This window comes from Heptranchias perlo, chromosome 31 (assembly GCF_035084215.1).
Source record: "Heptranchias perlo isolate sHepPer1 chromosome 31, sHepPer1.hap1, whole genome shotgun sequence".
In the NCBI taxonomy this organism is placed as follows: domain Eukaryota; kingdom Metazoa; phylum Chordata; class Chondrichthyes; order Hexanchiformes; family Hexanchidae; genus Heptranchias; species Heptranchias perlo.
In genome coordinates, this window is record NC_090355.1 from 36,993,991 (window position 1) to 37,009,032 (window position 15,042).

The 15,042-nt window shown below is 44.7% G+C and overlaps 1 protein-coding gene across 1 annotated transcript in view; it reads right to left on the reverse strand.

The window, feature by feature from the left end:
- The window catches only part of LOC137300749 (ADAMTS-like protein 2), a 115,782-nt gene that overhangs the window by 5,295 nt on the left and 95,445 nt on the right, over positions 1-15,042 (reverse strand). Inside the window, 3 exon segments of the mRNA XM_067970022.1 lie at positions 1,364-1,508; positions 12,657-12,833; positions 14,043-14,213. Coding sequence (XP_067826123.1) covers positions 1,364-1,508; positions 12,657-12,833; positions 14,043-14,213 — 493 coding nt within the window.

Here is a 15,042-nt window from a genome sequence, read left to right on the forward strand (position 1 = left end):
TACTGCCGTATCACATCATTCAGAAACAACCTAAGGTGCTTTTTTTTCGTTCTTGGGATTATGGGACATCGCTGGCAAGGCCGGCATGTACTGCCCATCCCTAGTTGCCCTAGTAGTGGGCCTTTTGAACTGTTGCAGTCTATATGGTGAAGGTGCTCCCACAATGCTTGTGGTTTGTTACAACTGAGGGGCTTGCTAGGCCACTTCAGAGGGCAGTCAAGAGTTAACCACAATGGTGTGGGACTGGAGTCACATCTCGGCCCAGAGTGGGTAAGGACTGCCAATTTCCTTCCCTAAAGGACATTAGTGAACCAGTTGTGCTTTTATAAAAATCCGACAGGTTCATGGTCCCTGTACTGATCCCAGCTTTTTATTTCCAGATGTGGCCTGGAACACCTTCACTTCTCATCATTCATTCATTTCAATGGAATTCATATTTGTTTTAATACAAATTTCAGACATGGAACACATTTCATTTTCCGTAAATGGAAAAGTCTGCATACAACATTAAGTGTGAGTGCATGCAGCAAATAAATTTATGTAACTAACAGAGCTTGGGAAGATGTCAGATAATGGGCACGATTTTAGCCCGGAGCCGGGAACGGGGCGGTGGTGTTGAATTGCGGACGGAAAACCCGGAAGTTTCCCGGACGTCTGTACGATTTTGACGTAAGGACGTTTTTATTTTGACTGTTTCCCGCCCGACAGGCCGGCCTGATTGACAGGCAGGTCTCAGTCGGATGGGAGGAGAGGAAGGAAGTGGTAAGTGTTCAGGTAAGTCTTAGATTGGATTGTTCTGGTGGGGGGGGCGGTGCGGAGAGATGGATGGGGGCATCAGCAGACATGGGGCATCGGGGGGGTCAGTCACCCTGTGGGGGGAGGGATCAGGGGTCATCGTGGGGGTCGTGATAGTTTTGGAGGGGTGGGGGGTCGGGGATCGTTGGTGGGGTCGCTGCAGGTAGGCTCGTTGGGCCTGGGGGAAACACTCCTGCTCCTCTGGGCCCACAAGCTGTGCTATAAAAGGCACTTACCTGCAGTTTCGGGCATTCTCACCTCCTCTCACGTGGCGTGAAGGAGAAGGCCTGGGAATCCCAGCCTCCAGAGGCTAAAATCACAAAACCTGAAAAAATGGAGACCTGCAGCCTCCTTGAAAGCTTTTAGTGACCAACCCGCCTCCTAAGAGCTGGTTGGTTGCCCACCCCTTGTCCCACCCCCATGAAAACCAGAATTGGGCGGGTTAGAGGTGGGTTTGAAATTGTTGCAATTTTTACTCCCCCCACCCTGCCTCCAGGCTAAAATCATGCCCAATGTCTTTCTCTCGTCAAAGGCATGGTGCAATGGAATTTAACACACTCACTATTACCTGGGGGCTGGGTAGGACAGGCCTGGAGATCACAGCTTTGCTTTGCGACAGGCTTCAAGAGAGGGTCACATCCGCGGACAATTTCTTTTCCCTGATAACATTTCACATCTCGCATTCTTATTCCAACTCCACAGGTTTTAGTGCACTGGATAAAGGTGACAAAAGGATATTTTATTAAATTCAGTGTAAGAACAAAAACAAGAAATCCCACCAAAAAATCTGTTACATATTTTAAGATATGTATGTACATTTAATTAGCAGGTAATTAAGGGCAGGGAAATTGGGAAAGGAGGAGGAGTAGCAGCAACGTTGATAAAAGACACAATCATAGCAGTGGAGAGAAAGTACTTCAGTAAGGGTGAACAGGCAGTGGAAACAGTACGGGTAGTACTAAGGAACAGCAAAGGATGCAAGACTCTGGTGGGAGTTGTCTACAGACCTCCTGACAGTAGTGATGTAGTGGGGTGATTTATAAATATGGAGATCGGGGAAGCAAGTAGCAGAAACAACATGGAAGAGTATGAAATATCAGTGGTACAAGGGAACCTAAAAATAAGTCAAAGAGAGGAACTTAGTATCATAGTAGGTGCAGCACAGGAGAAGGCCATTCAGCCCATCGTGCTTGTGCTGGCTCTTTGAAAGAGCTATCCAATTAATCCCACTCCCCTGCTCTTTTCCCAGAGACCTGTAAATTTTTTCCCTTCAAGTATTTATCCAACTCCCTTTTGAAAGTTATTATTGAATCTGCTTCCACTGCCCTTTCAGACAGCGCATTCCAGATCAGAACAACTCGCTCCGTTAAAAAAAAGTTTCCTCATGTTGTCTCTGGCTCTTTTGCCGATCACCTAAATCCTCTGATTACCGACCCTTTTGCCACTGGGAACAATTTCTCCTTATTCACTCTGTCAAAACCATTCATGATTTTGAAACCTCTGTCAAATCTCCCCTTAACCTTCTCTGTTCTAATGAGAACAACCCCAGATTTTCCAGTCTCTCCATGTAACTGAAGTCCTTCATCCCTGGCACCATTTAGTAAATTTCTTCTGCACGCTAAGGCCTTGACATCCTTCCTAAAGTGTGGTGCCCAGAATTGAACACAATACTCTAGCTGAGGCCTAACCAGTTTTTTATGAAGGTGTACCCTATGCCTCTATTAATAAAGCCCATGATCCCATATGCTTTTTTTAAAAACAGCCTCTCAACTTGTCCTGCCACCTTCAAAGACTTGTGTATGTGCACCCCAGGTCTCTCTGTTCCTGCACCCCCTTTAAAATCGTGCCATTTAGTTTACATTGCTTCTCCTCATTCTTCCTACCAAAATGTATCACTTCACACTTGTGTTAAATTTCATCTGCCACATGTCTGCCCATTTCACCAGTCTGTCTACATCCTCCTGAAGTCTGTTACTATCCTCCACGTTGTTTACTACATTTCCAAGTTTCGTGTCATCTGCAAAATTTGAAATTATCTCCTCTATACCCAAGTTCAGGTCATTAATACATATCAAAAAGAGCAGTGGTCCTAATACTGACCCCTAAGGGAACACCACTGTATACTTCCCTCCAGTCTGAAAAACAACCGTTCAACACTACTCTCTGCTTTCTGTTCCCTAAACAATTTTGTATCCACGCTGTCACTGTCCCTTTAATCCCATGGGCTTTAATTTTGCTAACAAGTCTATTATGTGGTACTTTTTCAAATGCCTTTTGAAAGTCCATACTCAACATCAACCGCACTCCCCTCATCAATCCTCTCCGTTACTTCATCAAAGAATTCAATCAAATTAGTCAAACATGATTGTCCTTTAACAAATCCGTGCTGACTTTCATTTATTAGCCAATGTTTTCCAAGTGCCAATTAATTTTGTCCCAGGTTATTGTCTCAAAGTTTTCCCACCACCGACGTTAGGCTGACAGGCCTGTAATTACCGGGTTTATCTCTCTCCCCTTTTTTGAACAGGGATGTAACATTTGCAATCCTCCAGTCCTCTGGCGCTGTCCCCATAGCTAAGGAGGATTGGGAGATTGTGGCCACAATTTCCACCCTTACTTCCCCTCAGTACCCTAGGATGCATCCCATCTGGACCGGGTAGAAAAGCAGTTGGTGACGTAGTTAGCGACTCAGAAAGGCAAAAGAAACAAAGGTTAAATAGTGTTCAGCACAGGAATTTGACGGGGTTAAAGGGTATATACTTCAATGCGAGGAATATTACAAACAAAGCAGATGAGCTAAGGGCACAGATAGACACATGGCAGCATGATATCATTGCTATAATGGAAACCTGGCTTAAAGAGGGAGATAATTGGCAGCTCAATATCCCTGGATATAGAGTTTTCAGGCAGGATAGAGTGGGTGATAAAAGAGGGGGGGGGGGGTAGCATTATTGGTTAAAGAATCAATTCCAGTTGTGAGAAGGGATGATATGCTAAATGGATCATCAATCGAGGCCATATGGGTTGAGCGAAGAAGTCAAAAAGGGGCAGTCACACTACTAGGAGTGTACTATAGACCCCCGAATAGCGAAAGGGAGATAGAAGAACAAATATGTCGGCAAATTTCTGAGTGCAAAAATAGTAGGGCAATAATAGTAGGGGACTTCAACTACCTGAACATCAACTGGGATTCAAACAGTGTGAGGGGCACAGAGGGTGCAAAATTCTTGATCGTGTCCAGGAGAACTTTTTTAGCCAGTACGTGACAAGCCCAACAAGAGGGGATGCAATTCTAGATTTAGTCCTGGGAAATGAAGATGGGCAAGTGGGTGAAGTGACAGTGGGTGACCATATTGGGGATAGTGACCACAATTCAGTTAGTTTTAGCATTATTATGGAAAAGGACAGAATTAAATCAGGAGTAAACGTTCTAAATTGGGGGAAGGCAAATTTTACAGAACTAAGAGGTGATTTGGCAGAAGTGGACTGGACAGAACTACTTGAGGAGAAATCAGTGGCAAGCCAGTGGGAGGCACTAAAAAGTGAAATTCTACAGGTACAATGCAGATACATCCCCTCAAAGAAAAAGGGTGGCACTGCCAAATTTACAGCCCCCTGGTTGTCTACAAGTATACGGGGCAAGATAAAGCAGAAAAAGAAAGCTTATGACTGTCACAGAAAACTAAATACTGCAGAAAGCCTAGAGGAGTATAGAAAGTACAGGGATGATGTAAAAAAGGAAATAAGGATAGCAAAGAGAGGGCATGAAAAAATATTAGCTAGTAAGATTAAAGAAAACCCAAAGATGTTTTATCAGTACATTAAGAACAAGAGGATAGCTAAGGAAAAGGTGGGACCTATCAGGGATGATAACAGTAACTTGTGTGTAGAAGCAGAGGATGTGGGTAGGGTTTTAAATGAATATTTTGTCTCCGTATTCACAAAGGAAAGGGATGATCCGGACGTAGTAGTTTAAGAGGAGAGGTGTGAAATATTGGATAAGGTAAACATAACGAGAGAGGAAGTACTAGAGGGACTGGAATCCTTGAAAGTTGATAAGTCACCAGGGCCGGATGGATTGTTTCCTAGGCTATTGAAGGAAGCCAGGGAGGAAATAGCGGATGCTCTGAGGATCATTTTCCAATCCTCACTGGATACAGGGGAGGTACCGGAGGACTGGAAGACTGCAAACGTAGTACCATTGTTTAAAAAGGGTACGAGGGAAAGGCCGAACAATTATAGGCCGGTCAGTTTTACCTCGGTGGCGGGCAAACTATTAGAATCAATACTGAGAGATAGGATAAACTGTCACTTGGAAAGGCATGGTTTAATCAGGGATAGTCAGCATGGGTTTGTTCAGGGAAGGTCATGCCTTACAAATCTGATTGAATTCTTTGAGGAAGTGACAAGGAGGATTGATGAGGGTAGTGCAGTGGATGTTGTTTACATGGATTTTAGTAAGGCATTTGAATAGCGCTGGTGGAGGGTCTCCGGCCACCCTGCGGGTACATTCTTGCCCTCCTTTGGTCCACGCCTTCCATCAGGGCCTCGAGAGCATTGTCGGAGAATCGTGGAGCCCTCTCTCTTGCCGGTGCAGCTACCCGCAATGCCATTTTCCCTTCTCCTAGTTAGCTGTGTACCTGCCATTTGAAATGTGCCTGCACCTTTAAGTAGTGCAGGCTGCTGATGACGTGCGCTGTGCAAGCCCCATTTCCAACTTCCTCATTCTCCGTGCAGCCTCTCAGCAGTGAGGGTTGCGCTGGCTGCACGGAGACTTCATGGTAAGTAGCAGGCAGCACGAAGTTCACGTGCTGCCTGCGTTGGGTCCGTCAGGCGCATGGTGGTAGCGCATCGTGCTATCATCGCCCAGAATGGACCCTTATCCAATCTCTCCCCCCTCCTCTTTATCTATTTTTACCCAATCCAACATCACTACTACCTCCTCCTTTACTGCTACAATGGCAGCATCCTCTTCTCTAGTGAAAACGGATGCGAAGTATTCATTTAGTGCCTCAGTCATGCCCTCTGCCTTCACAAGAAGATCTCCTTTTTTGTCCCTAATCGGTCCCACACTTCCTTTGACTACACTTTTACTATTTATATGTTTATAAAGACTTTTAGTTTCCCTTTTAGGTTAGCCGCTAATCTATTCTCATATTCTCTTTGCCCCTCTTATTCCCTTTTTTGGATCTCCTCTGTACTTTCTGTATTCAGCCTGGTTCTCTACTGTATGATGAACCTTACATTCGTCATAAGCCTCCTTTTTTCTGTTCCATTTTAATCTCTCTATCTTTAGTCATCCAGGAAGCTTATTGGATTCAATATAATTTTTAAAATTGCAATGGAGAAAATGATGGGACTTAAAATAGACAGATCTCCAAGACCTGATGGTTTCCACCCTAGGTTATTAAAAGAAGCAGGTGGCGAAATTACAGATGTGTTAGTCATCATTTTCCAAAGCTCTCTAGATTTGGGAATTGTGCCATTGGATTGGAAAATTGCAAATGTCACTCCATTATTTAAGACAGGAGGGAGGCAGAAACCAGGGAACTACAGACCTGTCAGTTTAATGTCAGTTGTGGGGAAGTTACTGGAATCTATCATCATGGACAGAGTGAGCACTTGAACAAGTATGAGCTGATCAAAGAGAGTCAATATGGATTTGTAAAGGGTAGGATATGTCTGACTAATCTTGTTGAATTTTTTGAGGTCACTAACATGGTGGACAGGGGTGTGTCTACGGACGTTGTTTATATGGACTTCCATTTGATAAGGTTCCGCACAAGAGATTATTAGCAAAAATAAAAGCGTGCGGAATTAGAGGTAACCTTGGGACATGGGTTGATAATTGGTCAGGAGATGGGAGACAGAGATTAGGGATAAAGGGAATGTACAGTGATTGGCGGAATGTGACAACTGGTGTTCCTCAGGGATCTGTACTGGGGACTCAAAACTTTTCACCATATATATCAATGACTTGGATGAAGGAATAGAGAGTTGTATATCGAATTTTGCAGATGACATTGGGCCCGATGTTACCAGGGCTGCGGGTTCTCGGCAGGGGGGCTATCAGGCGCGTGGGTAACGCGCCCGGCGAAATGAGTCAGCCACCCGCGCGATCGTAGCATAATCGGATCCACTTACCTGTTCTTCCGGGTTCCCTACTGCTGATCTGCGCGTCGGGCGGGCTGCGCATGCGCAGTAAGATCTGTCAGCTGAAGGAGCTCTATTTAAAGGGGCAGTCCTCCACTGACAGATGCTGCAACAAATAGAAAAAATTACAGCATGGAGCAGCCCAGGGGGAAGGCTGCTCCCAGTTTAATGATGCCTCACTCCAGGTATCAATACACGGGGTGAGGAGGAGGGGGAGAACAGAGATCTTCCCCCCGGCGGGCGGGAGGAAGCGGCCTGCCTCTGGTGGCAGAGGAGGTCACCTGCACCACCAACATATCGCCCACCTGCAGTGCAGGAGGCGCTCCAATGACCTCAGTAGGTCAGCCAAAGTGAGTACACTTACTCTTTCCCCTACACTCCGTCTGCCTCATCACCGCCCCCACCCCACATCTCCTTCAGCACTGCCAACACTACTCTATCACATCACTCCTCACACCCACCCAAAGCTCATCCTCATCTTACCTGCACCTACTCACCTCGCCAGTACTCATCCCGCCACTACCACTCAACCCAATCCTCATACAATCTCATGGCTCTATCTCATAATCACCCTCTCGTGCATCTCTTTCATGGCCAGCCTCACTCAACCTGCCACTACCTGTGCTGCAGCCACAGGGCATGCATCATATATGTGCAGTAGGCAGCGTAAGGCAAACATGTCGTGAGCATGAAGGGGATGCACAAGGGTGTTTGAGGGTTTGTCATGGTTGTTACTTATATTGAATTTCTGACCAACTCACATTACATATTATATTGGCACCACTACTGCCATGTCTTCGCGAATCTTGTCTGGTTTGTGCAATAATGCCCTCTCCTGAGGATCACTATGAAGACCCACAACTGATGCCACCCATTGTGTCACTGCAGAGTGGGTGTAGGTGTATTTGCAGGGCTCTTTTGTGCAGACGACTGAGAGACGTCGGCGATGTCCCCGGTTGCACCCTGGAAGGATGCGGAGGAGAAGTTGTTGAGGGCAGTGGTGACTTTGACAGCAACAGGTAAGAAGATGGTGCTCGGGCCAGCCAGGAGCAGCTCGGCATGAAGGAGGCTGCAGATATCCACGACTACATGTCGAGTGACTCTGAGCCTCCGTGTGCACTGCTGCTCAGAGAGGTCCAGGAAGCTGAGCCTCGGTCTGTGGACCCTGTGGCGAGGGTAGTGCCCTCTGCGACGCATCTCTCTCTGCGGTAGCCCTCCCTCCTGCTGTACAGGTGGATGTGTCACAGCATTCTGTTGTGGAGCTCCATGTGTCAGAGGTGGACGGCGTGGATGGCGAGGCTGGTGATGCTGTTCGCCCTCCGAGGAGGTCATGACTGCAGCTACGGCGGCCCCCATCCGGAAGATGTACATCTGAGGGGGTCCGCAAGGTACGTACATGTCTCTGGACCCCGGGGTAAGTGTGCATGTTGGTGACTTTGATTGTCAGGAGGAGGGTGGTGGAGGCCAAACTTTGTCCCAAGTGACAGAGTGGCCTCCTGCAATGGGAGTGTTTCCCCCAGTGTGGGAAACAGTCCCAGTTTGCTCTAAAATCCCACCCCTCCGCACATAATCCCTTAATCAGGTCAGTTAATGACCTGAACAAGCAAAATAAATACTGTCAAGTGGAACCCCGCTGGCTTTAATCGCCTGCGGGATTCCCACCAGCGGGGGCTGCGCGCGCACGCCGGCGCGTCAGTGGGGAACCTGGAAGTGCGCGGGTTCGAGGCGGGCTCCGGTCCCGCTCCGGATTTCTCGATTTTGGGGGCCCCCCCCAACCAGGAACGCACCCGCTGGCGGGTGCTAAAATGCTGCCCATTAAGTTTGAAGGCACAATAAGTTGTATAGATGGGAGCAAGAAGTTATAAAGGGACATAGATAGACTAAGTGAGTGGACAAAACTGTGGTAAATGGTGTTCAGTATGGGGAAGTGTGAGATCATCCACCTTGGATCCAAGAACGACAAATTGGAATATTTTCTTAATGGTGAGAGATGAGGAGCTGTGGAACAGCAAAAGGATTTGGGTGTCCAGGTACACAAATCACTAAAAGCTAGCACAGAGGTATAAAAAGTAATCAAAAAGACTAATGGAATGTTGGCCTTTATCTCAAAGGGGAGGAAGTTATGCTTCGGTTGTACAGAGCCTTGGTCAGACTGGAGTACTACATTCAGTTTTGGGCACCGCACCTCAGGAAGGATATATTGGAGGGGGTACAGTGCAGGTTCCCCGGAATTAGACTAGGGCTTAAAGGATTAAATTTTGAGGACAGATTGCATAAACTTGACTTGTATTCCCATGAGTTTACAAGGTTGAGAGGTGATCTAATCAATGTGTTTAAAATGATAAAAGCATTCGATAGAGTAGATACAGAGAAACTATTTGCTTTGGTGGGGGAATCCAGAATAAAGGGAGCACAATCTTAAGAATGCAGCTAGGTCATTTAGGAGTGAAATCAGGAAGCATTTTTCACACATAGGGTAGTGCAAATCTGGAACTCACTCCCCAAAAGGCTGTGGATACTGGGTCAATTGAAATTTTTTAAGACTGAGATCGATAGATTTTCATTGGGAAGGGTATCAAGGGATATGGATCAACGGCGGGTAAATGGAGTTGAGGCACAGATCAGCCATGATCTACTTGAATGGTGGAACAGGCTCGAGATGCTGAATGGCCGACTCCTGTTCCTATATTCATTGCAAAATGAACATATTTAAAGGGGAAGGTAATTCCAAGGGAGTACTTTCTCTTCAAAGTACTCCCCACATTACAGAAAAATAATATTCTCCAGAATTTCTTTGATGATTTTGTAAAAATGTCTATATATTACACACAAGGAGAACCTTAAGTTGGATTTCCTGTCTGCTTGACTGCTCCAATAACATAACCGACAGCAACCATCTCAGAGCTGCTCCATAGGAAACATTGAGGGCTGCAAGATTCCCAAGCCCACAACATCGTTCCCTGGGGCCAGCCAGCTCCAACGTCTTTCTGAAGCTACACCTCCCATTGTTTCCTATGGACATACCCCGTGATACAAAAATACTCAATTGGAGGAGGGCCAATTTCAATGGGATGAGAACAGATCTGGACGGGTAAATTGGAATCAAAGATTGGCAGGCAAAACTGTAATTGAACAGTGGACGGCCTTTAAGGATGAGAAAGTTCAGGTACAGTCCAGGCATATTCCCACGAGGCAGAAAGGTAGGGCAACTAAAGCCAGAGCTCCCTGGATGACAAAAGAGATAGTGAGTAAGATGGAATAAAAAAAGGGGTGTATGACAGACGTGAGGTTGATAACATAAGTGAGAACCAGGCAGAATATAGAAAGTTCTGAGAGGAAGTGAAAAAGGAAATAAGAGGGGCAAAGAGAGAGTATGAGAATAGACTGTGGCCAACATAAAAAGGAATCCAAAAGTCTTCTACAGGCATGTAAACAGCAAATGGGTGGTAAGAGGAGGGGTGGGGTCGATTAGGGACCATAGGGACCATAAAGGAGAACTACTCATGGAGGCAGAGGGGATGGCTGAGGTACTAAATGAGTACTTTGCATCTGTCTTTACCAAGGAAGAAGATGTTGCCAGAGTATCAGTAAAAGAAGATACAGTTGAGATACTGGATGGGCTAAAAATTGATAGAGGAGGAGGTACTTGAAAGGCTAAAAGTAGATAAGTCACCTGGTCTGGATGGGATGCATCCTAAGATGCTGAGGGAAGTAAGGGTAGAAATTGCGGAGGTTCTGGCCATAATCTTCCAAACATCCTTAGATACGGGGATGGTGCCGGAGGACTGGAGAATTGCAAATGTTACATCCTTGTTCAAAAAAGGGTGCAAGGATAAACCCAGTAACTATAGGCCAGTCAGTTTAACCTCATTGGTGGGGAAACTTTTAGAAATGATAATCCGGGACAGAATTAACAGTCACTTGGATGAGTGTGGATTGATTAGGGAAAGCCAGCACGGATTTGTTAATGGCAAATCGTGTTTAACTAACCTGATAGAGTTTTTTGATGAGGTAACAGAGAGGATAGATGAGGGCAATGCAGTTGATGTGGTGCATATGGACTTTCAAAAGGCGTTTGATAAAGTGCCGCATGGTAGGCTTGTCATCAAGATTGCGGCCCATGGAATAAAGGGGGCAGTAGCAACATGGATACAGAACTGGCTAAGGGGCAGGAAACAGTAGTGGTGAACGGTTGTTTTTCGGACTGGAGGGAGGTGTACAGTGGTGTTCCCCAGGGGTCGGTGTTGGGACCACTGCTTTTCTTGATATATATTAATGACTTGGACTTGGGTGTACAGGGCACAATTTCAAAATTTGCAGATGATACAAAACTTGGAAGTGTAGTGAACAGTGAGGAGGATAGTGATAGACTTCAAGAGGATATAGACAGCTGGTGGCACAGGTGGACATGTGGCAGATGAAATTTAATGCAGAAAAATGTGAAGTGATCCATTTCGGTAGGAAGAACGAGGAGAAGCAATATAAACTAGAGGGTGCAACTCTAAAAGGGGTACAGGAACAGAGAGATCTGGGGGTATATGTACACAAATCGTTGAAGTTGACAGGGCAGGTTGAGAAAGCGGTTAAAAAAGCATACGGGATCCTGGGCTTTATAAATAGAGGCATGGAGTACAAAGTATGGAAGTCATGATGAACGTTTATAAAACAGTTTCGGCCACAATTGGAGTATTGTGTCCGGTTCTGGGCACCTACTAGAATGATTCCAGGGATGAGGGACTTTAGTTACATGGATAGGCTGGAGAAGCTGGGGTTGTTCTCCTTGGAATAGAGACGGTTGTGAGGAGATTTGATAGAGGTGTTCAAAATCACAAAGGGTCTAGACAGAGTAGCTAGAGAGAAACTGTTCCCATTGGCGGAAGGGTCAAGAACCAGAGGACGTGGATTTAAGGTGATTGGCAAAAGAACCAAAGGTGATATGAGGAAAAACTTTTTTACACAGTGAGTAGTTAGGCTCTGGAATGCACTGCCCGAGGGGGTGGTGGAGGCAGATTCAACCATGGCCTTCAAAAGGGAACTGAATAAGTAATTGAAAGGAAAAAATTTGCAGGGCGGGTATTAGGACTAGCTGGATTGCTCTTGGGTAAAGCCGGCATGGATTCGATGGGCCGAATGGCCTCCTTCCGTGCTGTAACCTTTCTATGATTCTACGATGCATAGCATGCTCCCGTTGAGACCAGGAGGGTCACATATCTCGTCTGTGCTGGTTAGGTGCCCTAAGCTTGGGTGGCAATAGAAGTACTACAATTATCCACAGCACTTCTTGGCCAGTGGGGAAATACACTAAAGTTCCAGCTTCTGATCCTTATCTAGTGGCCCTTGGTGGAAAATTCACGTGTCGGGTAAGGATAGATCAGATAATCTGTGAAACCCCTACGGTTGAATAATCTGCTAATGCTCACTGACTCAAACATAAAGCATTGCCACTTGGGCGAGACACTAGACAGCTGCAGCCTCCATAGAACCACTTCCAGGGGCAAGGGCAGAAAATTATCAGGAAAACTGAAAAATGTATAATCATTTTAACCTGCTGAAAATACATTAATTGAGCAATTGAAATCCATATCTAGCAGTCTATGGAATTTCTGCTTTATAAAATCCTGTCTTTGGTCTGATCACAGCTGCTACTGGACACAATTCTTGCTGAAGTACTTTGACTTCCACTGGGTTTTAAGGTTTGTTGCTATTACCTCAGACCACGAAGTAGTGAACCATTTGAAACATGGTCGCTCAAAACATGTCGTCTCTTCAATCAACTTCTGAGCTGCATCACATTCTTCAGGATTGGGAATTTTGACTTTCCCGTTCACTATTCCCACACACAAAACAACTCTCCTTTTCACCCCTCGGCCGCATGTCGTGTTGCACTGTTGGAAAACCAGATTGAAGCTTTCAAGTTAATGCCATGATTAGAATCCTGAATTTAATGCACCTAGCATTTCCCCAATATTAGAGCAATGAATACAAGAAGTTATTTTAACAATCATCCAGACTGACAACTGCTCAGGAAATCCCCAACACTGATGGCAAAACTGTCCATCAATTTCTCAGTTACAGACTGTATATCCTGATACACTCCAAGTGAGCTCAACACACCTAGGTTATATAACAAACAAAACCGGCCCACATTGTGCAAAGAAATAATCTCTCTGCTAGAATTCAGGTTACAGTTGCTTCCAAAGTTGATACAGACAGAACATTTCAGCGGTCCTATCGATCTTGCAGAGTTCACAACTGGCTGCTTTGTAAAGTTATAAGCACATAAGTTTTCAGAACCCAATCTCGAGTACTCATACGCCTCATAACTCTTACATTCCAAGTGGGAATTTCTCTAAATGCACATGGAGGCAAAAAATGTTGTATTACTTCAACATTTACAGGCCCTGAAATTATACCATGGGACACTAGCATACAAACGCTTAATATATTTATCTGAAATTCCTCCCTCTGCTGCTGTAGCAGATGCATTAATCCTTTTTAAAAAAATGGTTTGCAGCCTCCGATAAAATAGCAGAGAGAGAAATTTCAAAGACGTTAAGTGCTCATACACCACTAACTCAGCATCAGGACTACCCAAAGTTTATAACACCCAAACTCCCAATATGTACTCCCAGTGCATGAAATCTATCCTTAAAGATAATTTAATATTTAAAATGAGATTGTGGTTTATATATATATATACATTTAAAATGTGTTGATGGTTTGTACACTTAAATGGTGCATTCACACTATAACCATAGTATTGGTGAGAAATGGTTTAACTTCATTTAAATGCTGCAGTTAGTGTAAATGCAGCCTGAATCTGGAGTCAGGACTCTGCCTGACACTGGAGCGAAGCGGAGTGAGACCCCTGGGGGAGGCAGTCTCGCTCCACTTCACTTCGGTAAATTGGGGGACTAAGTTTTGATCTTAGTCCCCCAATTTACATTCCACAAGTCTAATGTCGTTACAAAACCAAAACTGCTTCCTAACATGCTAAGCTTGGTAATGTGAATGTACTGTAGAATGCAATGAAGGTTTATATAGATTTAAAATGTGATATATGCAATGAAAAGTTTATTTATTTCTTTACTCACCCGTTCCCAGTCCTGGGCCAGCCAATGGGGAGAGCAATCTTTGGCTCCACAGGGATGTATAGCATGGGGTTTTGATTGAGGGCTGCACTGGGATTCAGGCATTACCCTGCCTTCTGAGTTCCTGCAGTACACGTGTCTTATCATTCTTCCCTGCCCACAAGGCCCTGAGCACTGAATGCAGAGGAGAGAAATTATCAATGCAACATCAATATAAGTGACTACTGAAGGTTTTGGCAGATGGTGCATAAAATTCTTCCAACTATATCTAAAAGATAGTTCCGTCAGAGTTAACACTAAGGATAACCTGAATGCCATGATGTGCTGTTTGTAATTATTGCACAAGGAGGCCCAAATATAAACGAAGACATCAAAAACCCAACAATTAAAGGCTAATAGTTGTTGTTCATATAATATTCTTCAAACAACAACCAGGGAACAGGCTATTTTAGATCTTGTATTGTGTAATGAGACAGGGTTAATTAGTAATCTCACAGTAAAGCGGAAGAGTGATCAAAAAATGATAGAATTTCAACTTTGAGTTTGAGAGTGACGTACTTAAGTCAGAAACTAGGGTCTTAAACTTAAATAAAGCCAATTACATAGGTATGAGGGGCGAGTTGGCTTAGGTAGATTAGGAAATTAGATTAAAAGGTATGACGGTAGATAAGAAGTGGCAAACATTTAAAGAAACATTTCAATATTCTCAACGAGTATACGTTCCATTGAGAAATAAAAACTCCACGGGAAAAGTGATTCATCTGTGGCTAACTAAAGAAGTTAAGGATAGTATTAGATTAAAAGAAGAGGCCCATAATGTTGCCAAGAAGAGTAGTAAGGCTGAGGATTGGGAGAGTTTTAGAAACCAGCAAAGGATCACCAAAAAAATTGATAAAAAGAAAGTAGAATATGAAACTAAATTAGCAAGAAATCTAAAAATGGATTGTAAGAGCTTCTATAAGTACGTAAAAAGGAAGAAAGTAGCAAAAGAAAACATTGGCCC